Raw genomic sequence first — 27216 nt, forward strand, 5'->3', positions numbered from 1 at the left:
TCCTGGTTGCAAGCACTTACTATTAGTAGAGCTGGGAACATAATATGTATGCTGTTGTTTCCTTTTCTGAGTTCAGGGGAAGGGAAATCCTTGGTGTGCTGCTGTGTCTCCATCTGGGACAACGACAGACAAATCCTCTGCTGTGGGTGTGTTCAAAAGCTTTACTACTGGATCAGATAACTGCAGAATGATACTTTTGCTTTTTTCGGCATTCCTTGTACTAAGCACTGGGGGATACTGCAAGCATTGGGAAAGCATTGTCTGAGGCAAACCAGCAATATTTTAAAGCACAAACATGTGCCTGCTACTGTCGGATGGAGTTTCTCAGTCTTTTAAAATATCACGTTAATGTAAACATGTAGATGAACAGGCAATTGCTTTTTTTTTTTTTTTTTTTTTTTGTTCTGCAGGCTTCTAGTGAGTTGTTAATTACCTGGAGCTGGATGGAAGATATTCAAATGGGCAGCTGCCAAATGATGGAACTAATTTTTTTGTAATCCTGTTCATTCTATATTGCTGTATAATATGAAAATATCATACATGCATTCAGCTGGACAGAAGAACAGGGCAGTTGCAATTTGGAGCAGAAAAGAAAAATAGTGATCTGTCTGTTGTGCTAGGTATCCTTTAAGATATGTCACGAATGCCTAGGATGTTTTAATGTCTATTTCTCTCAGATTTTATTTCTTCCATGTGAACTTCTAATGACTTTGTAGTTTAACCTTGTAGGGACTTGGTCTCCTTTTGCTGTCATCTAGTTTTCATGTACTTACCTCCCACTCAGCTTGCCACGCAGCACTTGTGTAGTGATTACCTAATGCTGCAGTTTTCCTCCTACTTAGGTGGAGATCCCTACCATTTCTGCAATACTGCTGTCCTTATTCCACACTGGGGCTAAAAGCCCTGAGGATGAGAGATGGTGAGCCTTTTAGTGACTCCAAAAGCCTGCTTTCTCATCCTAAATCAGGCTCTACTGTAACTGGAAGTGCCTTTGTTTGGATGTGCTTAATTGCAGCCTGCATTTTGCAGGGAGAGGTACAATTCTGACAGAATGACTAAAAGCCTCTAGCATTAGTCAGCCTGATCTGTGAATCACTTATCACCAATATTCAGCCTACTTATTCCCCAACAGCAGAAAAGGGAATCCCAAAGAAGGCTAAGTTTGACATACACATCAGTCTCAGGTGGGCTCATCTTAATTTTCCCCATCTCTCTCCACAGTATTGCATGCAGCAAGGTTTCCTCTCCAGAGGCAGAAAGGGGGCAGGATGCAGTTCATTCTTGCCAGTTGACAATATTTGCCCTGAGGGCTGGCAACCTCCTGCTGACCCTCTCCCTTCCTGCTTTGCACAGGCCACTTCAGGGGTCAGTCCCTGCCAAGAAAAGGGCAGCAAATTTCAGAATGTAACTAAAATTTAGTGCTACTTGTACTGTTACAGGGACTTGCAAGGCTGAGGAGCAAAGCCCTCTGAGAGTGGGAGGTGTACCCTGGTGGCAGGCAGTGAGCTGGAGGCTGCAGGGCTGGACTAGGACAAAAGAAAACTTCCTGATTTGTGATTTGTTACTCGCACTAACCTGTGGCAAGCACATTTCTCTCCTTCTCAGGATTTTTCATAGAGGTGCACAGAGAGAAATGAAAGAGAAAACAGTTTCTATTTCTGCTCCATGTTTTTTCCTATGTGGAATGTGTTTGGAGAATTGTTTACCTGGGGTGATTGCTTGATTGGATTCTGGTGAGGATTGTTTGAGCCTGATAGCAAATCCAACCCACCTGAGGCTGGACTCTACAGAGAGGCTCACAAGTTGTGTTAGAGTCAGAGAAAGTAGTATGTAGTTTTAGTATCCTCCTTTTATATAGTATATTAATGTATTTTATCATAGTTATAATAAAGAAATAATTCAGCCTTCTGAATTGAGTCAGACATCGCCATTTCTTCCCATTGGGTTCACCTGTGTTTACAGTACTAACCAGTGTCTCTCTTGTTCTCTTGTCTTCCCCAGGAACGAGTGGAATATCTCTTTCTCATAATTTTTACAGTGGAAGCATTTTTAAAAGTAATAGCATACGGACTTCTCTTTCACCCCAACGCTTACCTCCGCAATGGCTGGAATTTACTAGATTTTATAATTGTGGTAGTAGGGTGAGTACCAACAGTTTGTTTTTCAAGGCACTGTCCACATGGGGATAGCAGCTACCTTTGGGACCATGAGAGTGGGTCAATGCTTTGTTACATATGGGTGATGTTAGACATTGCTGTCCATTCTGTTCCTCTGGCAAACACTGTTTTAATGGTTTGCAAGACAGGGAAATTAAACTGCTCTTTGGGAACCAGAGGTAAAAAGAGAAAGCAGCCCAAAGCTGTTAGATCAAGTCAGTTGCCTGAATGTGCTTAACTGCAAGAAAATGCATTTGTTTTTAAATCTATATGAATTTTTAAAAAAATAATATCTAGGTTATCCCTTAATTAAGATTAGGAGTTTGATGACAGACAAATTCTGCCATCTTGTGAACTTTTGATGATGTTTCTCATTCTGGAAGATGGAAGAAAAATTTAAATCACAGGTTTTCCTACTTACAAACAAAAATAAGATACTCGGTTCAATTGCACTGCTCAGCTGGTGATTTCAACACTTTTAATGCTGACCCTTTTAATCTTTTAACCTTTCTGAAAAGTAGTTTTACTATTGTAGATTAAATTGCCACTTTGAGCTGCAACCTTTCTAATTCTCTTATTCCTCTCCATCTTTTTTAAGTTTGGCATTTAATTTATTTGAATAAAAACAAAATAATATATTATCTGCTTTTTCTGCTTAAGGGTCAGAGATAAGCAAGAGATTGGAATTGTGGTTGTTGAAGGGAAGAGGTGAAGGATAAACTACCTCTGAATACAAAGGGAACAAGCATTTCTTTGCCTGAATAATTTGTCCCATCCTCCCACCACTTCATTGTTAGAGAGTTTCATCACCCACAAAAACTTGCAGTCTTTTCACCTCTTTACCAAGGAAACCCTGCATGAACTCCTAAGGAAAATATTAAAAGGGACACTCCTAGTCATCAGAACCCCCTCATAGTTTCTGCCCCAAACCAATTTGCCTTCCTGACCATCTTTGTGCTGGCCCCAAAATATTTAATCAGCAAACTGCTGTGTGCTTCCCAATACCTCCCACTTCCCATCACCATGGATAAGAGTGGGTGGAAGGAGAATTCCCAGTGAGGGGGAGGGAGAACAGGCTGAAGCCTATTCTTAGTCTCAAGACCTCTCTGCCTCCACGTGGGCATAAAGCTTCTCCTTACAGCAATGCCCATTGTGCTTCTCCTTTTTTCCTACCCACAGACAGAGGATCCCTTAGCATGTCAGTACCTGAAAACTGGAAAATCCCCACCCCTCCCCAGGTATTGATGTCCAATTCTATCATTGGTTCTGCCTTTGAATGCCCTCAGATATCTCACCTCTTTGGAAATTGCTGCCTAAGTGGAAGAAAGATTGAAGAACAAAACTCCTGTGAATGTGATTATTCCCTTTTAATTTTTATGAGAAAGAGACATTTTAAAGAGAGGACACATTGCCTCCTCTTTTTTCCATTGGATGTGAGAGAGCAGGACTCCAGAAATTACAGAACAGGATTATATCTAGTTTAAGTACAGTCCTTTTCAATTTTCCTTCGAGGGCAGTTAATCAGCAAGATGATATTCAGCCAGAAATTAATTCCCTTGCCAATGACACAAGCTGCAGCTCTCAGCTCCTCTGTCTGCTTTTGCCTCCAGCAGCTCTTAGTCGCTAGATGGGGAACAAAAAATGTAACTGGGGAAGAATTACATGAGTATAATAAACATGGCCAAGACCCCAAGGTCTCTGTTAAATAGCAACAATCTCAAGTGACAGATTCCTCTTCAAGGCCAGATGGGTTCCTTTGATGTTTATCTGTTTAAACTCACTCATACAGTACCACAGCCTAGGCTGGTGCACTGCTTTTCCTCTCCACAGCCCCTCTGCAAAATCTACTTGGTGATACCGTCTGTTCCTCTCCTGCCCTGTCTTCTTTTCCTAGGGGCAGTCTGAAATCCCTCAGTGACATTATATTTAAACTTCAGTATATTTGAATATTTTGCCAGGAAGGAAGCCCCATGGAAAAGGTTTAAAATAAATTTGGAAGAGAGAGAGGGAGGAGGAAGAAAGCAAGTGCTGATAACATTTCCTTGTGGTGCCTTTTTCTACCTATTGATGGAGCTATTGGAGAAAGTTGAGTAATTTGAACAGTGGGACAGAGGGCAGAGAGATTTGGTGTGTGGGACAAAGGATGGTGTGACTGTGGTAATTGCCATTTGTGCTTGCTCTGCCTTACCAATCATCTCTAATTTTCAAAGATTTTCAAAACATTGGCTAAGTGGAAAGCACTTCTTCAAGTACTGTTACAAGTTAAAGGAGAAAAAAAAAGACAGATTTTAGATTTTTCAAATCTACCTGTACTCAGTTCACCAATAACTTCAATAGATAATAGCACATCTGGCTTCCTTTACCTTAAAATGAACTAGTCAGTAGAGTAAGAGGAAAATGGACATGTGTAGGAGCAAGTATAAGTTTTAGAGAGGAGTCACAGTTCCTGTAAAAATGTTTATGACAATGTGCCTGTATACTTTCCCCTGCCTTCTGAAGTTAGGTCCCCTGGTATCCAAAGAGATTTTAGAGTCAGTGATTCTAGCAAGGCCATAGGAATATGCAACTGCAGCAGAGGGAAGCACTGAACACAGCTTCTCTGTTTTCTGGTGAGAGGATACATTTTAGACTGTAGGCTTGTAGCAGCTTATCAGTCTTGAAGTGTGGGAGACCTGTTTATTCATCAGCTATGTATTTTAGAGTTTGAATCTGCCTTCTCTTTAAATAGCCTCTGACCTTGCTATAGCAGCACTTTAAATGCTGCTTTGAAGAATGTCTGTGTGAAGGTATCAATCAGAGGCTCTACCAACATTATTAATTAATAGTAGAAACCAGACCCCTAAGCCATGCAATGAGGCACAACCCACAAGCACTAATGGTTAGGCAAATTGTCTCCCACTTCCTTCATTTTTGCTATCCCTCTTTAGGAAAACACTAAAACTGTCAGATATCACAGTGATGTCCCTTAATATTATGAAATTTCTCTTGAGAGAAGACCAGCTTGACAATATTGTGATGGAAGAATATCTGTCTTTCCTGGCTGTGGTTTGTCTGCCAAGAACAGTCATTCTCCAAGGACCTGTAACTACTGCCAGAGAAATAGATGTTGTAATTTGAAGGAACTATTATAGTCTAACTTGGGAAGGTAAGCAGTGAAGATACTTGGACAAAATCTGAAGTCAGAACAGAATGGAAAATGTGGTCACAATTTCTGTCTTACTGAAGACCTGTGGGGAGTTTCTAGAGGGAAGATCAAAACATTTTCACACTCACAAATCACAGGTGAACTGTAAAACACTGTGGAAAAAAAACCTTTGTGTTTTACTTTTTTTATACCTAAGAGGATTTTTTTTTCAGCCATGTTTTTCTTCTGACTTTTTGCCTTAGAAATACCAAGGCCTCTGTTTTCTTCCTATATTTTGGAGGCCCTTGACAAGTTCTTTTTTATGCTATAAAAATCACAGTGTACTCCCCACAGAGGAAGAGATGAAGAGCAGGTTACAGCCTTGTCATGATGCTGTTGGGGTCATCTAGCAAAGTGAAAACCCTTTTGATATATCAAATGTCAAAAGGAAAATAGGACTACAAGAAAAAAAAAAAAAAAAAAAAGTGAAGCAAGCTTCTTACTTCACAAGTAAATGTAAATAATCCCAAACAAAGCATGGGGCATATCCACACATGCGTGTGATAAAAATTTGGTTTTCTGCTCTTACAGTTCATGTCTGTCAGATAAATACAGTTAAGTCACAATTAATTTAGTCATGTCACAAATGAAATTCAGGTATAAAGATGATGTTAATTGTGCATCAGTGGAAAGTATGATATCCAAAATGAAAATGGGGCATGAATTTATGCTGGCAGAATGTAGTTAGGTGGAAGTCAATAAAGATGATGTCTTTGGAGGAGGGGAAGTTTAATGGTGAGATTTTCAGTGGCCACAATAGATTAGCCCTCTTGCCTTTTTTGTACCACCCAAACTCTTATTTCTCTGTCAGCACAGTTCTCTCACCCTATGCTTGGTGCATGCTAACTCACCTACTGATAAAGAACTGCACCTCGCTCCACTATAGCTATTGAAAACTTTCCCAAAAGGTTTTCATCAAAGAGCAGGATTTCCTACATAAGCCACAAGTGCTCTGGCCTCATCTTTTGTACCAGTAGTTTAAAATCCATCTGGCTGTTTTAGTCTCAGAAAACAATTACCTGCACAAACCAAGAGCATTAGGTGGTTGTACATCATGGATGTCTGCCCATACCCTGATTGAGGGAGCATGAGGACAAAGAAAAATTAACAAGGTATATTATAAACTTGAAGAGTGGAATAGAGATTCAGTAGATCACACTGGGCACGGTCTAGACCCCAATACAGAAGGCAAAGAGAGTGAAATAGATGAGAGAAATAAGAAGTTGTAATGCATTAGAAAAAAGTAGGATTAGTGTAGGGGAAATATAAAGCATGGAGTACATGCATTAAAGCACGATTAGCAGGAGTAATGCAATTCAAGTTTAAATGTAGGTTTTTTAAGAGGAGCAGCAGGAATTACTGCAAATTATTCCTGAAGTGCAAAAGCAGATGACTGTAGGTACCTCAAAAGAGCACATTTAGAATGCCAGTGCTGGAGCACAAAAATAAGGCCAGCTGGCCTGCAGTGGAGCTACACTAGTCTGGGAATGCAGGCTTTATCTCCAGAGGAGTGAGCTGTCCTACTGGTTGTGTTTCTGCTCCTCCTGAACTAATTTAGGACATTGATTGGGCAGCAGAATTCTAGAGTAGTTTGGTTTGCTCACTGTGCAAGTGGCAACAGGAACAGCCTTGGTGCCCAGTGCCAAGAGCTCTTTGGGAAAACATGGGGCCAGTGAAAATGGGGATCAGGAAAATGGACTCCCAGTTTTGCACAATTGGTAACTCAAGAGTTCCTTGAGATTCCTAGTCTGGGAGCTGAAAAACAGTATTAGAAGCCATTTTACAGTAGATTCTTTTTCCTTTAGAAGATCCTAGGAGACTGGGACTATTGTATAAGTGTGTCACTCATCACCTATTATAGGATTTCTGTGGACTAGAAAGATAGAAATGTTTGAATGTAAAATAGAGCATATTGCTAGAGCTTAATCAGTCACTTACTGAAAATATATTAGGCCAAATTTGACCTACAGTGTTTCTATTATGAAGACCAGCAGATAATTGCAACTGTATTATTTGTGTATAAAGCTCAAGAAATACATACATTCCAATAATTCACGTTCTTTGCATCAACCCTTGTTTGTCTCTCTCTGTGATACCTGTAGTCAATGCAGTATTTCTTATAGGCTCTGTTTTTTTCTTCTCTGTATCCTGCTTCTGCAACACCTACAAACTCAGCATCCAACCTCCTCACACACAGTTTTTCCCATGCTCGTTACCTAGCTGTTAAATCTTTCTGCAATGCTTGAGGTTTTGAATAGATCCATTTAGGAGTTCCTCAGTCACAGCTGACAAGTTTTATAAGATTCTCAATATGAATTAAAAAAAAAAGAAAACAAGAAAACTAATAAAAACCTGCTTAAGAAAGGAATGTTGCATTTGCAGTCCCCTAATCCACGTTTTTGTGTGGATTTAGTGCTGGGGGAATCTGTTGATTTAGATGTTTCAGTAAATGAATCTTCATTTTAATATCCAGTAAGATTTATCTTCAGGCTGCAGGCATTGGAGCTGCTTGTTAAGCCATCAGCCAACTCAGTGTCTGCTTGACCTATGGTCTGGGAACTCTCTGTGGAATGTGGCAGTCAGGATATGGATGAGATCCTGGCAGGGGCACCGCAGACTGCAAAGTCCGTGAGAGAAACCACTGCTGTATCCAGACCTCTCCATCTGGACTGGTTCTGTCATCCCAGGAAGTTTCTTTCAAGTTGTCTGTGGTACCTCCATGGCACCTGACAGACCAAGGGGTCTCTGCCACTCCCAGCAAGCCTTATTCACAGAGCCAAACATCCATTTAGGCTGGAACAGCTCTTAACCTCTACTGAATTTGGCTGGGCTCAGGCTGAGGACTTCATGGCTGAAAGCAATATCATTAGCAAATTCATGAGGAATCTGTTCTCCCCCAAATGTACTAATGTTTTACCAGAAAAATGGAAGCTGCTTCCTGAAAGCTAATTTATTAAATCAAGTTCTTATTAACAGATAGGGCGAGCCTTCAGGTTTTTTAGAGAAGAACATTGCCTTTTCTTTCTTGCTCTGCCTTTTAAAATGCATTCTGAGTGAGACAGCTTCTCCTTAAAGCATCTACTCCTATTAGCCAAGATAAAACATTAAGGCTGTTATAATAAAACATTCTAATAATGAGACTCCTACAGTTTTGCACTCCCCTTAGCCAGTGCATCAGGGGATTTACAAATGGATCCACAAGCACACAATGTGAACATAGACTCTAAAAACTTGCCCCTTGAAGGGTCCTCGAGTTTACACCAAGTTCTACCTGCAGTGCCATTGGTAAATCTTAATCTTTGTAAAACTGGTGGCAGATAATTAATGATTGGCTTAATTAAGGGTGATGATTTTCTCCCCCAAGGGGGATTATTGGTTAATAAAGATGGCAAAACGTTAGTAGCCCATAGCTGGCTGCAAGGAGCCATGGAGGAACGTGAAGGAGCTTTTTGTTATGTTTTTGTCTGCTTCAGAAACAAATGTTTTGCAAATGGTACAGACATCACCAATAGGCTGTTGCATATGGGAAGAGTCTGTCTCTCCTCCACCATATGGGAATGTCGAGAGGGAGGTGTGACACCCTTCACAGGTCTGTGAGATAGTTTGGGTGATATGATGGTGATGATCTCTGTTCCTGTTTAGCCCAAGCCTTGCTTGTCTGCCTACAGATTGTTTCCTCTTTCTTTTTGCAGGCTTTTTAGTGCAATTTTAGAACAAGCAACCAAAGCAGATGGGGGGAATTCAATAGGAGGAAAAGGTGCCGGATTCGATGTTAAAGCACTGCGGGCTTTCCGAGTACTACGTCCACTACGGCTGGTGTCTGGAGTTCCTAGTAAGTAATGCCATTGTTTTCTTCTCAGCTATGTCTGTGGTGTGGCATGCAGCAGGAGATTTTTTGTAACAATTTTGAAGATGGAGCACGGTACTGATTATTTTTGGTGTGTGGGGGAAGACTTTTTTCAAATGTATGTATTTGTGAAAGTCGTGATATTAATCAAAGGATGACCAAAGTAGAGCTGAAAAGGAATGGAAGTCTCATGGTATGTCAGTTTGATTGTGCAACCTTTTTAAATAATGAAAGAGGAAGGAGATCTAGGAGATTTGTGATTTCAAGCATAAAATCCTTTAAATGGTGAAGTTTGGTATTATAAATTTTTTGACTTTGATGGAAATTCTGTATGGTCATATATGTTGATTTTGGAGGGAGAAGAACCTTTTCATTAAAATTGCATTTTCTTCTCTGCATGTGATGTTTAGATCAAGAGAACTGGGAACAGTTTAGAAGCAGCAGAATACAGAACAATGACATACTCACCGTCTCAGTCTGATTTGCTTAAATTATTTGTAATGCCTCTGAGAAAATCCTCAAGCAGCCTTTGATAGTCTTTCATCCCTTTTCTTGTTTACAATGAAGCTATGAGTAACTAAGTCTGGTAGTTCCATTGTGGAGGTGGAATATGGACATGACAATGTGGGAAAATTATATCATTTTGCTTGAGAGTTTGTTATGGATGGGACCGGTTTACCTTATGGAGAGAGGTGGTTGAAAACTGTCACTGGTTTCCATTATTATAGCAAAGAGAGGTGCTGGGAGCAGAAAAGGAGTTAATCTTCTCCAGAATAGCTGTAGGGAGCACTTTGTTTATTTTTATTTGAGGATCTTGCTAGACTGGTATCTTAAAGTACTTCTAGCCTTAGTCATGCAAAAACCTTGAATTGAGTTGTCATAAACTCTGTGATATCAGTTGTTCTGATAGATATACAGACTGAGCTTGGCTGTGTGCTTGCTGCTCTTGGAAGACTTGAGGAAGCTGAGGGAACCAAGCCTGAAACATTTCATATCCAATCTCAATCCCAGCATAGACTAACAGCACATTTGTGAGTTTTCTCATCAAGGAGTACTTAATTTGTACAGAACAGAGCCAGGGAGCCTGGTGCAGACTAACAAACACTTGGTCTAGATAGCAAAATGCCAGTGCAGTGTGAAGCAAGCAAACCATCAACTTCATCTGACAAGATAGCTTCTATTAATCTTTCTAGTTCTGATTAGGGACATATTGGTTAAACAAGACTTCTTGGGGGCCAGTGTGGCTTTAAAGAGCCTACTTAAATCTGCAGCTAATGCAGCCTTAATCTTGACTGTGCATTTTTTTAGTTGTACAAATGCCTGTTGATTAGCCTAGAATAGATGTTATCGCATCCATATGTATTAGAGCATAACTTTTCTCATGAGGCCTTTTAGATAAGATTGCCTAAGCTAACCATAAATAGCACATTACAGAATTACATTCTTACATAAGTTTAGTGCAGAGGTTTAGAAGTCTCAGGTCCCATTCAAGTCCTGTCCCTGAGGCATCATAAACATTGCAGTGTTTTGCCATTTATAAAGAAATGCTTTTTTTGCTTCCTTGCCCTTCCAAAATGCAGAAGCCTTTCCTCCTGTAAGGAAAAAAACCTGCACAGATTTGTCCTAAAATTACATGAATGTAACATAAGCTGCAATTCCTTCTCACTTAACAGACTCTTTATGGAAGCAGCAGCTCTTTAGTAAGAGCAGGATCCTCTGGGTCACTGGCAGCCGCCTTCTGCATGGAAATTCCAACATCTGCTGCTTGGCTTGAGGTCCAGATCTAACTACCACTATTTGGAAAAAAAAGTGTGTAAAGCACAATGATTCCTATAAAACAAATTTTTGAAACACATGGTGAATTTTTACATGCAAATCTTAAACTCATTAGAATTGGTCTTGGGAAATAGTTTGTCTGAGGTGGAGAGATTGGCTTGCAGCATGGAATAATTTTTTCTGAGTCACAAGGAGTTTAGGTGGATTTTTTTGTCTCTGGCTCAATCCATACGAAATAATCCAATTTAAGAGGGACATGTTTTGTATTCAGGTTCGTGCATTTAAAGACTTGTCTCAGCATATAGAGAGTTTCCACATAAGTTTGATTTGAGGGAGGGGGAAGACATATTAATTGCTGTCTGAAGTAAATCACTGGTGTCTGCATTTTGCAGATTGAGAGCTGGAAACAAAAGTTCAAGATTTAACACTTGCAGAAGTGGTTTCTAATTATTTGTGTCTCCTTTTGGCTACCAGTGCTAGACATTTCGGTCAACACAACAATCCAACAGCTTCAGATAGATGGATAGAGGATATTAAGAGCTCACAGTCCCTTTTTTCCAAGTTCCATGCATGCTTAATTTCTGGGACATGGCTGCCTTTTGTCAGTAAATATCTCAACCAAGAAATGGGGGAGTGTCTGTGCAGTAAGTGGTTCATGTGCAAGAAAAATTGGCTCACCCATGGGCAGACAAGCAAAAAGGTACCTTTGACAATCTTTCCTAGGATCAAACTGTCCAAGGCCCCAAATTATGTTAGTGCCTCCTAAAATCAAAAGTGTTTGAGATCATGAATTCTACAAAGCCTGAAGACTACATCTGGATGATGGTTGTAGGCACATCAATATTTCATAATCTTTAAGAGAACAGATGACACTTTTATGTTTTGTGGTTATGTGGGCATTCACAAGACCACTTGTCATAAGGAAGAAAACAGACATTTTGTTCAAAAGATAAGACAGACATTTTTAATCCATGTTACAAAAAGCAACTGTGCCATCATGGGAGAAGCCTTCAAAGGCACTAAATTCAAAGTCTTTGGGTTCCCAGTACAACTTTAAAAAAGAGTGTTAAGTATTTACACATTTCCAAGAAACTCCACAGGGATCAGGTGGGTTTGGTTTGTGGGGTTTTTGTATGTTGGATCTTTTTTAAAATAGTTTGAGTTCTTTTCCAGGAAACCTTTTTTGGAGTGAGAGGTACAGTTCTTATGTGTGAAGTGTATGGCAGAGCAGTAGATTAGGTACTTCCCACAGCTGTCATCCCAGTGCTGGCCGTTGCTTTGTGTACAAAATAGTTTGAGCTGATTAAGCAAACTCTTTTTTCCCCACAACTTTTTTTTAAGTTCTATTGCTTCTGGATAAATGGTCCACACTCAGTCCTTCTAGCCTGGTATTAATGTATAGATGAATGGTGATTATTTTGCAAAGCATGTGGATTATTTAGGTTTCCTCGTAGTAAAGTCACTTTTGAAAATGAGTTCTAAGAACTTTATAGCGTTGATACACAGGCCAGATTTCACTGTTCAACTATTGTGTTACTGTCAAATTAACACTGTTCTTGCAGTTCACACTTTATTTTGGTTGCTGAAAGAACTTTACTGCTGGAATACCAAAGTTGCCTCCTTGTAAGAAAAACTTCACACGTGTTTTAGAGTACCTGTCTTGATGTGTGGCATTAAGATCAATATAGTAGTTTGAGAAAGGAGAGAGAAGGAAAACAATTCCTTTGATGGACATAAGTAGACAAGTGCAAAATCAGCATGTCTACCAAAACTTAATCACTTTAGTGTCTTGGAAACTTACCCAGTATCTCCTTTGGCAGGAGTGTAAAGTATTGTAAAGCTTTCTAGGGACAGATCAAGTCAACCCTTTTGTGCTATGAGTTTTCTGTTGATTACTCTTCCCTCTCCATTTTATGTTATGACATATTTTAAAACTTGTTTTAAACATTTTGTGCTTCAGGAGGGCAAAAAGAAATATCCAATTGGGCAATGAAGAAACATGATCCAATTAAAAAAGAAAATCACTCCTGACTATTGGAAAGGGCAATGAGTTACTCCTACGCATGCTAGCTCATGCTCTTTTAACTTATTAAATTCCATTTCTATCACCTTTATTCATGCTGCTCAATTATACCACCTCATACATTCTGTTAATTCTCTTTATGTTGTACTTCATCTTAATGTAACTGCATTTTTGCTACTGATTATTGTCTATCTGATATTTGCCAGACTTAATTGATAAGCTCTCCTAGACAATTTGGAAGTCATACGGTTTGAGTAGCTGCCATGCTGCATATTTGTGTGCAAGGTCCTCTGCTGACAGCACAGATTTATGTGGGCAGAAGACCCTGCCGCTCTTAATGAAGCTAGAGAAAAAACTTAACTGTTCCACTGGAACAAAAGAACAAAAACTTGCTATAATGTATTTTTTTTTTTTTTTTAATTTAAAACCACAGAAAGCTAAGCCTGTGATGTGTTCAAGCTTCACTGGAGTCTTGTAGCAGGAGAGTTACTCAAAGGCAGTGTAGGCACCTCTCTAGTACTTACGTGGTCTGCTGGAGGTGCAGCAATTGTATAGCAGGGAAAGAGAAGGCATGAGAAAAGGACCTAAACCACACCCTCCCCATGACAATGCAATGTCCTTCTGTTAGTGACACAGCAGCATGTAACTGGCAGAGTAGATTTTTGAGCTGAAATCAAATAAGACCAGAATTTTCATGTGTAAATGCCTAGAGATGACTAATTTTACATGTATTTAAATAATTAACTAGAACACATGTTTTTTCAAAATGATGCTTATGTTTAAATCCATGATTACTCTGAGTTTATGACAAAATTTGGCACCTTCAGACAAGGTGGATGAAAAATGTAGACATTTTTAGATTTTGGACTTTCTTATTGCAATTAGTAATCTGCCCTGAAATGTTCTATTAAAATGTATAATGCTTTCTCAGTCTCAGCAGTGTTCTCTACCCCATATTTATTGCAGTGTTTTCTCATTGCCACAGTCATCTTCTGTCTTTGTCCCAAATTCTCTGGCATAAATCAAAATATTTCTTTGGACTTTGTAACAGGTAGGGAAATACTCTGCCTTTCCTTGCAATGTTCCTGATAGAGCTGATCCATCCAGGTCTGTATATTTGATGCCACATTGACCACATACAGCAATGAAGATGAGAAATAAAATACACCCTGAGGGGCTCCATGGGGAGAGGAATGTATGATGAAAGGTTTTGCTCATTTGAGAGATGCTGGATTGGCAAAGTCACCCAATTGTCTTTTTTGTTAATTTGCCATATTATTGCATGTAGATGAAGCAAGGAAATCACAGGTGTGATAGGACTGGATTTTTTTCCTGTCTAGATGTTGTGTGTGGGACTGCTTAAATATATTGCATGTGCTAAATTACAATCAGGTTTTTGTGGAGAAGTAAGAGCAAAAGCTTTCAAATGCTTACAAGATATTGAGGTTATGCTCTGTATTTTCCAATGACTATTCTTAACACCAAGAATAGAATATTTTTCTCCCCCTTTTCAAGGGATATGTTATAATCTAATAATTTGAAATCACAGGGGAATTCTGTCTGTATGGGCTCATAATTCAGTGATAACTCCTCCTGAAAAAAAGATACGGGAGTACATTTGCAGCAAAATACAGAATAACTTACAGAGTTTAAGACAGCAGAGAGATGTCAGAACCACCATGGTCATATTTCTAATGTAAAACTATGCAACTGCTCTATCTCATCTTTGATTCCAGGACTTGGAATTTGCTATTGAATGATTTATAGTAAAATGGGTGTTTGATACTTGTTGCCCATAAGAAGAGCTCTTAATGCTGTGAGCTAGAACCTGATACTATAGCAGACACTTGGTCTTCCACTACACCTCTTTAGAGGTAGTATACTTAACTGGGGGTAACAGGTTCAACATTTTCTATCTTGCACAATCCTTGTACACTTGAATTTTCCTAGAAGCCAAATTAAACTTGTTTGTAGTTGAAACATCCTCGGAGCCCCTCTGCTTGGTGTGTGTAGAAGGCTGGGCCAGTTAGGAAGGATCAAGCACCATGTGGAGAGCCCAGCTCCTGTGCTCTGTGCCTCTGGAACCTTCCATTCTGTCTGGGCTGTCTAAAGCAGGGAGATCAAAATGGTGATGTTTAACCACCCTCAAATGTTGTTTCCCAGGGAAAACACACTATTCTCATCTGTAGCATGATTCCAGCTGGGCCTTGCCAAACCACTTTGCTGGAGGGTGTCAGCAGGACCTAGAGCAGCCCTCGATGTTGTCAGCTCTCTCTCTCTCTGTATCTCAATGTGCGGTGGGGACATCCACCCTAGTCCATCCCAGGCACGTGACTGTATGGTTTGGGATTGCCCTCCTCCTTCCCAGCCACTGAGACTGCACAGCTCAACCCATTGCAATGATTCCATTTTGCAGCAGTTGAAACAAAGCACGTTCAATGCAGTTAATCTGGTTTGCATTCAGGATTATTTTTTTTTCAATCAAACTTTTCAAATATAATTTCTTATTATTTTCTGTTCTGTGAAAGAAAATTAACACTACAATGTAGAGTTGAGGAAATAATGTAATTGAGGTAACAAACACAGAGAATTCAAGGAATCCAAAATGACATCTCTTTTGATAACCATGTGTTTTTGGAAGAAGGCAAAGAAATGTTGAGCCATTGGCTGTTTCCATATGTTGAATAGCAGGTATTAAGTGTTAAGGAAATGCTAACTGGCAGTAAGGAAGCCCACTTTCTTTTAAAATGTATATGCTTCTAGCAGTGTACAGTTGATAGGCACATCTTGCACGTGATTTGCATTTATTCACTGTCACTGGTGGAGCAAGGGACTTAAATCTGTTCTCCTGAGGTTACGCTATAACCTGCACACCAGTGCAGGATTGTGGCTTGCCTTCAGTGGGAGGAGATAGGAGAAATGGCTGGATCAGAGGTCTCCAAGTGTGCAAGGTTTGTGTGGTGGAACTAAAGAATACTGCAAGATGTATAAGGAGGAAACAATACACTTAGCAGTTTACTGCCACCAAACCTACAAGATAAAGGCCCTTGACAACACAGGGAATTACTTCGTATACTTTTAGGCAAAATTTGGCCTCCAAATATTAGTTCTGCCTTAAATATTGTGGCTGTTACATTAAATAATGTCAGGTTTTGCAAAATAAACCTTCATTTTCTACTGAGGTCCAGAAGCTGTAGCAAACGTGCTCTCAGGCAGATCCCTGAAGTTCTCCTTCATTCTTGGACAAGACTTCTTAACCCTCTGTGCCATCTCTCTAGCACATACAGCACCATGAGAGGACAAGCTGCACCACCTTTCCCATGTCCTTGCATCACTGTTTTTAATCTCAAGTGGCCAATTTGTTTTGCTTTCATTACAAATGGGGAGGGAGTGGATTAGGAAGGATAGAACAGTCTGAACTAAATGTCCTCATTAGGCTTGTTTCTTCATAGTTAAATGCAAGCTCTACACATGCTTGCAAGTCCTTTATTTACTTAGGTCACTGTTACTCAAGGGAGCAATTTGATTCCAGCATACTATCTCCCTTAGGTAAAGATCATCCCTGTGAGTAGGGATTATGAAACCAGGAATCAAAGCCTGCTTCCCTGAGAGGTACAGCCTGCAGAATGATGTCATTTGTGGCAGAAGAAGTCTGTGTAGCAGTAGCAAAGAGGGGTTCATCTTGCTAAGGTTGATTACTTACAGAGGCACGTTGTTGCTCTCATAAAGATTTCTCTCATATTTAAGGAATGCCAATGAAAACAGGGAAATATTTATTTGATCTTGCTTATGTAGCTCTTATAAAAATAACACTGACTACAAATCTACCCAATAACTGTCTCAGCCTTTATCCTACGAGTTAACTGTGCATGCTGGCATGATTATTCAGCATGTCTTCACAACAGAAAAAAATCCCAATATCATAATATGGGACCACATCAGGGTGTAGGCAGTCCCTTCCAAATGAAGAAAACAAACCCCATGCTGACATCAAAGAACAGACAGGGACATAGTAAAAATATCTCTCTTGGCTTAGTAAGAGAATTTCCAGAAAGGCTCTGCATGGATCAGACATTTCCAGTACCATTTTTCATTCTTCAAGCAATGCCCAAAGTTATTCAGATTGGGTGTAGGGCACAGGTCTGAAAGAGAGCCCATGCCACCAAGATGCTTGTCCTGAAGCATCTAAAAATCTAAGAATGCCATCTGCTGTCTCCTCAGAACAGTTTGCATTGTACCTGTACAGGTTGTAGCTAACTGGTACAAACAGGAACACGTTGGGTTCCCAGTTGCTCACTTGTAATTGCTGGCTGCTGCTGTCACCGTGCTGGGGAGGGATGATGTGGCTGTTCCACATCAAAGTAGTAAGGGCATGATCTGCTTTGGGTTTTTCTTATGTTCTCTCCTGGTGACATCTCTGCTGCATCTGGTGTCATCCCAAGCTTACAACAAATGTCATTGCATACTTTGATTTCAGTTGGCTGAATTTTGCATTGCTTATTAATTGAAGATCTTGTAAGCAATGATTGGAATTCTTTGTTCATTTTCTCTAGTTACTGTGTGTCAGTTGCTGCCCTGATGAGACTTTTTAACTTTCTCATCCTGTCCCAAGGATGTGACTGGCCCACACACTGGGTAGCAGTCAACTCAAAAGTGGGACACAGGAGGATTCAGAGGTTTTGCTCAGGACACAAGATGGTACATGGATGTTCCACCACTCTGGCATCATTTGAATTACTTCTGTCTGTCCAAGCCTTCCAAAAGCTTTGTTGGATTCCTGTGGTCCTTGTTGTGATTTTCACAAAGCATTATCAAAATATGAGCAAAGCACAGAGCAGCAGGTCAGTCAGACAGTGCTCTCAACCAGTGAATGCATTTTAAGCCTTCCAATATGGTTTTTTTCAGTGATAATCTGAATTTATAATAATAAATTCCTTGTTCAAGTGCTATAGTAGGGGAAAAAAACATTAATTAAGTACAGGCAAAGATGAGGAAATAATATTTTTAAGTTTCAATGTCTACATAAATCTATGGGAGAACCTTCCTTTTTAATATAGATTTCTCTGAAATTAGGTACTGCCTTCTTAGTTATGTCTATTTGCTGTTACTGTGCTAGATGAGAGCACAGGCATGTTGGCTGGTATGAACAACTAATAAACTTTTCAATGCTTAAGATGTTCACTGATGGAACAAATTTGCTGTTCTGATCATGGGGAAGTTATGGAAATGACAGCCCACCTAACCTGCCCAGTCTCTTAATGTTTTATCTAAGTTTTCCTTGTGCCAAAGAAAGGGAAGGAGATCAGATATCTTTCTTAATCTCCCTTTTTTTCCAGAAGCAAATCCAATTCCTGTTTAACACATGTAACTGTAACTTATCCCATATGTGTTTTGCCCTTCGTTGCAACTATTTTTTATGAGTTGAGTAGCTATGCCTCTTATGTTTTTCAGTTTTAGATTATCTTCTGCTGGTTTGCCCTGCCACATCAATCACAATTCAGAAAACATCTGCTAATCCTCTGCAAAGAATCTTTTTTTCAACTTCTGTACTGCTAAAGCTGCTCAACAGTTTTACATCAGAAGCATTTTTGACAGAATGTAGCTCACAGGATAAAAGAAATAGAAGAAATTATAAAAATTCTATTTTTGTCACCTCTTTCCATAAGCCTTACTAAATGTTGTTTTCTTTAACAGTGGAAATGGCTATAGAAATTCAATTTCTTTACAGGATTACAAAACATCTTCTCTAAACTTTCTTCAAGCATGTCATCTTTCAACCACACACCCTCCTTGCAGAGGACTAAGGCAGTGGTGTGAGAACTGGGGCACATCAAATGCTATACATCTTAGAAGTATAATCTGATGGGGGCTGTTATTTTCTATTATTGCTCACACATTAAGATAACAGCTTGTCTGACATTTCTCTCTTTGTTTTGTTTTGGGGGTTTTTTTTTGTTTTTTTGGGGGGTTTTTTTTGTTTGTTTTTTGCATTAGTTGTTGTGTTTGGTGATTGGTTTAGTGGTTTTTCTTTTTTTTTCCTGAAATAAGTTGTTCAGGACTTTTCTACAGTTGGTGGTGGTTTTTTTGGGGTTTTTTTTGTTTTTTTTTTTTTTTGTTTGTTTGTTTGTTTCTTTGGTTTTTTGTGGTGTTTTTTTTTTTTTTTTTTTTTTTGAAGGTAGTTGCTATACCTTGGCTTTTATTTGTACTGAGAATTACCAAAGGGTAAAGTTCCTTTTAATCAGGTTTGATGTCTTGGTCATCAGAAGCCAAACCAATAGATCCAGGTATGAATACATACAGGTTTTACAAAGGCCTGTTCTAAATCTAACAGTTTTGATTTTTAATATGAACAGCACCCAGTGAAAGAATTTAGCATTGACTCTCACCCTTCCCCTCACAATATAGGTGAAAATTTAAACTCAAGCCTTTAGCCCACATTTGCTTTTCATATTCCAGTGCTGAGATTATTTCAATTTAAAACTTTACTTTGGAGGAAGTCAGATTGCTCTCAGATTTATATTTGTAGATTTATGTGTCTGTTAAGAACTTTATTTAGCTGATCAGATTGCAGCAGAAGAGACATGATTCCCCCTTGACAGCTTATTATATGTAAAAGGAATTTTAGAAAAATAAATGTTTAATTCCAGTGCATTCTAGCAACATATACACAATCTGTACCAGAAGCCTTTGAACTGTGCAAGTTGTAAAGAGAGTTTCAAAGAAAGCAAATACCAATAAAGAACAGTTCTTTCTTCTGAAAAATACAACTCTGTGAAAATGGCAACCATTAATTTTTCTGTCCAAACATACTGGAGCTGCCTAGTGAGCTAAAAGATGTTTTGCTTATTATGTCAGAAAGCATGTTTTTTTTTTTCCCCCAAAGTATTTTGTTATCTGATGTGTGCAAGAAGAGTTTTAAATCTAATCAGGTTTATAAAAATCAAAAGCAACAGTCTTACTAATGTGGAAAAAGAAAGAAGGCTGGAGTTTTAGGTATTCCAAGATGGGACTGATTAATCACTGAATTGGTAAGTCCCTAAATCCACTCTTTGTTCTTAAAACTGAGTCAGAGTTGCTCAGATTTGTCTGGCCATGTCTTTTTTTTTCCAGTTGTTTAGGAAGAAAAAACAAATCCCACATGTGCTTCAAGACAGTCGCACAGCAATGAGCACACATTGTGAGGTTTGCATCAGCTCTTTAATTATCTCATCAGGTAGTTTCTATTGTTACATTCTCAAAATTCTCCTAGAAACCCTCCATGATGGTGATTTGAAAATGCCACACTGTCTCTCCAGAGGTCAGTCCCATCTGTGCTCATTAAGCACTATCCCAAGTTGAGAGGCTGGGTCAATTTTCCTCTCCAGGGCTATACAACCTATTATTTGTCACATACAGTGGTGTACTTCTACACAGTCATCTAAAGACAAAGTTTTAGATTTTATCCAATATTTTGTTGTAATCCTTCTATCATGTGAAGTTCAAACTTCACAAAGCTCATAGTAAGCCACTTGGTGTTTGCTGGAGCATTTAACCTGCAAGAAGATCAATTTCTTTCATTCATATATTTTTCTCCATGTAGTAAAAAACTGTAATCTTATCATCCCTGGACAGACTTCTACATTTACAGAATCCCTGTTAACATTTGTTAACTTTCAGGCTTTTGCCTTTTCTGAATCTGTTCACAATGATGAGTTAGAACTTCTGGAGAAGGACATCAAACAAATAAAATATTCTTTACTATTTATAATAGAGAAAGGAGACTAATATCCACTTACCTGAGGAATTCTGTCAATAGACTCTAAAAATGTTAACAATTTTATAAAGGTCTTGGCAAGCTAAAAGTCATTAATCTTCCACTCAAATGTTATAAACCCAATTGCTTTGAGCCCATTTCTGCTACCATGAGGCACTTCCAAGTCTTCAAAGTTCCTTGTTTGCAAAACTATTTCCTTAGGACATGTCTGAGGACATTTTTCAGAGTTGCATACACCAGCACTTGACATTCTGAAACAAGACTTTTCCATCATTATCTCAGTTCAGAGTTGTTTAACTCTTGGCTTGGGTTTTTTTTTTAATGTTCACCTGTCCAGACTACCAACAGTACATCACGCTGACATATTCCCATCCAGGTTTACTGATTGAATCCAGTGGCGTGGACTAGACCAAAATTTCCTCCTGTAAATATTTTTCCCTGTCACAGCTGCACTTGCGTATGAAGAAATTGAAAAAATAGAAATGTGATGGGTCATTTCACTGAGAACTAAGGCAGTCTTTGGGCCAGATTGTCTTTGGGTTTGGATAGCTCTGTAGGAAGAGGAGCCAAGGAAAATTCTTCCTATCTGTGGTCCTTCACAGTGGTTGAGAACAGATAAAACCTTTACAGTGACCCCGTGAATGGTTTTCTCAGTCCATGATCATCCTGTCAGCAGAAAATCCAAGCTATTTCCTGGGAAACAGTGACAGCTGATCCTTGCTGGCCTAGGAACTGCCAGGGATCCTGAAGGCCCTTTACCTGCCTTAAATTTAATCCATCTTTAGAAGTCTCTGTCTGGCAGAGAGTATTTGACCTCAGCCTCCCCACTCTGTGTAACACTACTTGGCAGCACTCTGTGGTCTTTGTTCAAAATAGCTTTGGAGTTTGTGCACTGAACTTCATTTTGGTTTTGTTCAAGATAGCCTTTTTTTTTTTTTTTTTTTTTTTTTTTTTTTTCTGTAATGTGGAATTTTCTGTAGGCACTTAGTTGCTTCTTTTCTCTCCATGCTCTTATTCTGTATTCAGGTAGCTGCATGGGAGGGACACCACACCATTTATGGTTTTGATTTTTTTACATTTAAAGTCTGAAGATCTTGCCTCAGCTCAGGATCTCATCCTCAGCTGAACTGAGCTAAAATCAAATGGTTAGAGAGCAAGGCTGAACTTGCAGGAGCTACCTCTTATGTTGGAATTGGAAAGATGAAGGAAGTCTTTTTACTTACCAAGCAACTTTATAAGAAAGTGGACACTTACATACTTTGAACAAAAGACTACTAAAAAAAAAGCCCCCCGGGGCATCCCAGAGAGGGATATTTTTGTGAGGGGTACAAGAGGTCTCTTCCAGCAGAGAGTTGAGGAGCCCAAGCCATGTGTACATTTATCCAAGCATCCTGATCAAATTGGGCTGTGTGGCCACCATGCTCAGGACAAGCTGCATTGTCTGCCTAAGTCAGCTCACTCTGGCAGGCAGGGGATGCTCAAGCTGAGCTGCTTCCCAAGAGATCCAGAAAAAAGAGCTGGGTTTTGTTGTGGCTTTTGGTTTTGTTCTGCTGATCCTTTCTCGCCTCGAAGGATGAGGCAAGGGTGGTATTGCAAGACCTGGCAAACATAAAACAATTGTGTTCACATCCACATGCCCATTTGCACAAATCCCCTTGTGTGTGACTATTTCAGTGTGAGAAGTCAATGAAGGCATGGTTTGAAAAGGCAGGAAGGAGAACATCATGAGCAGATGCCAAAACTTTCTTTTTTCTATTTTTTACAGCACATGGTTTTGAATTGAGTGCTTGTATATGTTTAAAAGGCATTGCCTACTCAAAAGTAGTCACCCTCCAGCTTGAAAATTTTCTTTCCTATATCTTTTCACATCAACTAATTTTCTGTCCTGTGCTGTCTTTCCTTACTATTCCAAGACTTTCCCTCTCATTCTTGAAATATAAATGACATCTGCAGCCCCAAGAATGCTGGGCTACACCCACAGAATTTACTTTATCTACCAATCTGCCACTAACATTTAGAGAATCCAGCAAGACAGAAAAAGACTACCTCCCTAAATTGCTATTGTACAGCTGTCCTTAAATGAACTATGTGATATGATTTCCCTTTGCAACACTGCTGAAGAAGTGGTTTTTCTCACAAACCTTGTAGATGTACTTATCTAAGATGTCTTGCCATGACTGTGGACCTTTTTGTGCTAAAACTATCTGTTGTTTTCCAGGCTTCCTTTTAAATTCCTATAAAACCTTTCATATTTATGAATATTTAATATTTTTCAATTTTCTTAGCCAATGTCTACATTTATTAAGTGATAAATATCCACTTTGGGGAATATTACTGGTTGTATTGCTTGTGCTTTGGAACTAGAACTGTAGTGGCAGTCTCTCAGTGCATCGTCAGAAATAAATGTGATTTGTGGATAGACGTTGCTTATGGCTGGGGATGGTGCATCAGCTCTACCACTGGTTCCCAGAAGTGATCTGACTCAGGCCCTGTGCTGAGTCACAAATCCTCCCCTGCTTCCTCCTTGCTTGCACAAAGTAATAGTTTTCTTCTGTTTCTTCTGAACTGTATTAGCAGGAAAAGAATTGCTTCCCACACCCGTGGCACTACTTTAAGTATGAATTTTTTTAAATTTTTTAATTTTTTTTTTTTGTGTGTGTGTGTGTGTGTGTGTATAGGAAGGCAGAGGAGGGATGGTCCCCTCCTTTCCCTTTTATTCCTGCTCTAGGTCATTTATATGAGACTGTGCCTGCTCACACCCCTGGTTCAGACAACCCTATGGTGTAGGCAAAATACAGCCCTGAAAAACCAATGGAAGAGTAGACTCAGGATATGCTTTCCCTGAAGACCTGAGCTACTAACTAATATGATTGGAACAGGAAACTGCCCTGTCCAGCAAGCAAAGTTTGATCCCAAATTGAAGACAGATGAAAATTGTAAGAGAGGACTCTGCTTGGCAAGGCCTGAATGTTAGCTCTGAGACTGTTGGAATCCGCGGTATTGATGATTCTGAGATTGTAGAAGGTCTCTGTCTCTCTGCCCCACTGCCAAAGCAGAAGCCATAATTGGTCTGTGCTGGTTCCAAGGTTGTTTATTCTGTTTATCTCTAACATGTTCTGCTGCCCTGCCCAGCTCTGTCCTGCAGGGCAGCGTGTGGGGCTCTGCCCTCAGTGGGATGTTACAAACATTAAATACCAGAAACTCCCTGGGCTGGATTTACAATAACGTGCCAATATCTGTCACCTACGTTGAACAGTGTGTCCCCAGCCTGAACCAATAGAAAAATGCCAACACTACAGTGAAACATGGAGGCCATGAAGAAGGAGAAAAAGGACAAGACACACCCAATTTCCTCCATCTTGTCCCCTTTAGACCCCTAATCTAGAATCCTAAAATTTTACTTTTGCACCCATGCCACACTTAATTATTACTTATATCAAACTCTCAGAGGTTGTAATTCATCCTGTAAGGTTGAAAACTCTTTTTCATGGACAGAGATCAGAGACAGTGTCTCTGGGGGCTCTGTACAGGGGGTTCCTGACACCCTGCCAGGGTCCCAGACCTGCCAGGGCAGCCAGAGGGAAGCTCTGGATTCCCACATGAGACCAATATCTTAAGAATGTTTTAAGCTTTGCCTGAAGACCTCAGCCATGACACACCATTTCCAAAGCAGGTAGAAGGAGAAGCCTGAGCCCAGAAATGGGCTCAGATGAAGGGATGGCTCAAACTGAAAGGTGCAGTGTTTGAGTGTCCAAACACAATGCCCCTGGGACAAAAGCTGCTAGCTCCTGATAATTGCCTAATGTCCAAAGAGCTCCAAAATGTGCATTGACTGCTTCAAGAGCAGGGCTCCTGATCACTGAGTGTCCTTGCAAATAAAATAAATTGTAATCTTGGTGGTCAGGATGAGATCTAAAACTCCTTAGGCAAGTTAAGAAATCACAGGCCCAGATGTGCTCAGTGAGGATGAGGAGGGTCAGGGCAGTCCCAGGTGTGGTCAGTAAGGATGAGGAGGGGATGAAGCAGCCCCAGGTGTGCTCAGTGAGGATGAGGAGGAGATAAAGCAGCCCCAGGTGTGGTCAGTGAGGATGAGGAGGGTCAGGGCAGTCCCAGGTGTGGTCAGTGAGGATGAGGAGGGTCAGGGCAGTCCCAGGTGTGCTCAGTGAGGATGAGGAGGGGATGAAGCAGCCCCAGGTGTGGTCAGTGAGGATGAGGAGGGGATGAAGCAGCCCCAGGTGTGCTCAGTGAGGATGAGGAGGGGCTGGCCCTGCCAAGGGCAGCTCTCAGGGAGTTACTGTACCTGCTGGAGTGGGTGATCTCTGGAATCTCTCCAGGGACAGCAGTGACACATCTGCAGGGCAGGGGGGACACCTGGGTGCTCCTGGGGCATTGCTCAGGGTGTGCAAAGGGACAATCCCTGTGCCCCAGGACAGGAGAGGGGAGCAGCACACCTGAGCAGGTGGGGCAGCACAGGGAAAATCCTTTTCCTTTCTCTTTTTTATTTCATCTTCCCAATCCCCTCACAATGCCTCTAGTCCCCTGCCCAGTGCCCCCAGTCCCTCCCTTGTGTACCTCAGTGACCCCAGAGTTTGAGGGGAAATTTCCTTTTCCCTTATGTTTGTGTTTAAATTGCAGAGGACCCCCCTTCACCTGTGATTTTAAGGGTATCAATTAAAAAAAACCCCAACCTTTTCCATGACTTAAAGGTATTAGTTGAAGAGGAATTGTTGTTTTCTAGTTTAAATGGAGGGGGATAACCTTGCTGATGCCATTTTATGGGTTTGAATTGAGGGGAAATCCCCCATTTTCATAATCTTAAGGCATAAATGGTGAGGGAATTCCTGTTTTCCCTGGTTTTAAGGGTTTAAATTCAGAGGAAATCATCCTTTTCCAATATTTGAATTGTTTAAATAGAGGGGGAAAGGGAAGAAAAAGAGAGAGGAAAAATGGCAGGAAATGTGAGGTGCAAAAGAAGAGAAAAAAGGGTGGGAAATATGAAGGGTACAAAAGGACAGGAAGCCTAAGGGGAAAAGGGCAGGAAATGTGAGATAATTAACACTCATGCACTGTGCAACAGAGATATTATCTTTCTAAGAAAAAACTCTGCCTGATCAGTCTCAGAAAGAAGGTTTTTCAGATCTGAAAATTCACAGTCTTGAAAAAAAAAGGCAAGTTAGGTGTTTCTAAGAATTGTCTTACTTTTTATAGGCATGTCTTTCTTGATACAGATTCTGTATTAGCAAACCTACCATTAATTTCCTTGGATATGTTTCACAGTGCAACAATGCCAAGTGCGTTTTAGCAGCTGGGTCTTTTTCTTGTGCCATCTTGCTAAACATTGGTTGAAATCCAAAAAAGCTTGTAAGTACACAAGGGGATATGTAGGTAATCCCATTGCTTTAGGTGTAGACACTCAAAGATAAAGTACATTCTTCAATAACTGCCCGAATCGATGGGACAGCAACCAGCCCCTCTCATCATCTTCCTGAGAGAAAAACACAGCATCATATAATAGCTCTAAAACACCTGCAGCAGCTCTAATAGTGCAATTCCCATCACTTTGAGAAAGATCAATGTTACTTAGTATGAGCGTTTTCCTTCCATTCTTCCCCAGTCCCTCTTCTTCCCAGTTGTATTCCAAACTTTTGGGTTAATGCAGAGGCTAAAAAGGGCTTGACCTGGTATAAAAAGCAATGTTTTTCCCATGGAATAGATATTTAAAATGTTTTATCAGTGTAAGTAAATGCTAAATTCTGTGAGCCCAGGGAATGGCATTAACATGTTTTGCTTGCTGAAACGTTTATGGAATCAGTGTCAGCCAACAGAACTGAGCCAAGAGGATTTTTTTAAAGGTAAACTGAAGTGCTTTTAAAATAAATACTAAGAATTGTTTAATATCTTCAATTATTAACAGATGAAAAGTTTGGGCTAAAAAAGTGCAAACAATCCCTTTCGTTGCACTTTCCCTAATCCCTGTGCAGCTCTCTGTGTCCAGTCTGGAGTGAGCTCCTCAAGGCAGATGCTTCACCTTAACAGATGTCTGGAGAGAATCTAGCACATAAATAAGTAGATTTAGAATGCCAAGTATTTGAAAGTCCTTCATTTTTATATTTACTTCTCAGGACTTAAGTTCAAGACCCTGTGTTTATGGTTGGCCAGCACTGACATTGCCAGCCTCTGCAAACAGCGCTGTAAAAACTTGGCTCTGCTGTAGAAAGCAGTTATTGGCATCACCTCCTTTAAATCCAGAGGCCAGCTCTGCAGTCTGATCAGGTCACCAGGCACTCTGATTTAATTATGATTATCAGCTGCACAGTTCATTGCCAGGAGTGCAAGCCTTATCTCCACAAGTGAGAAAAAAATGCCAAAGATATGCCATGGTGTGAACACCCATGTGGGATGGTGCTTATGTACTGCACCATGCACAAATTAAGAGAATACATGAATTGGGACAGAGAAATCATTCTTTTATAAGCT

General features: G+C 40.0%; 1 protein-coding gene across 49 annotated transcripts in view; it reads left to right on the plus strand.

Moving 5' to 3' along the window:
• The window catches only part of CACNA1C (calcium voltage-gated channel subunit alpha1 C), a 459731-nt gene that overhangs the window by 263709 nt on the left and 168806 nt on the right, over positions 1-27216 (plus strand). For all 49 annotated transcript variants that reach the window (XM_085568454.1, XM_085568453.1, XM_085568461.1 and 46 more), the window contains exons 4-5: positions 2002-2141; positions 9033-9172. In XM_085568454.1, the coding sequence (XP_085424580.1) occupies positions 2002-2141; positions 9033-9172 (280 nt within the window). The remainder of the gene's footprint in view (positions 1-2001; positions 2142-9032; positions 9173-27216) is intronic.

This window comes from Lonchura striata, chromosome 1A (assembly GCF_050655825.1).
Source record: "Lonchura striata isolate lonStrDom1 chromosome 1A, ASM5065582v1, whole genome shotgun sequence".
Lineage (NCBI taxonomy): Eukaryota > Metazoa > Chordata > Aves > Passeriformes > Estrildidae > Lonchura > Lonchura striata.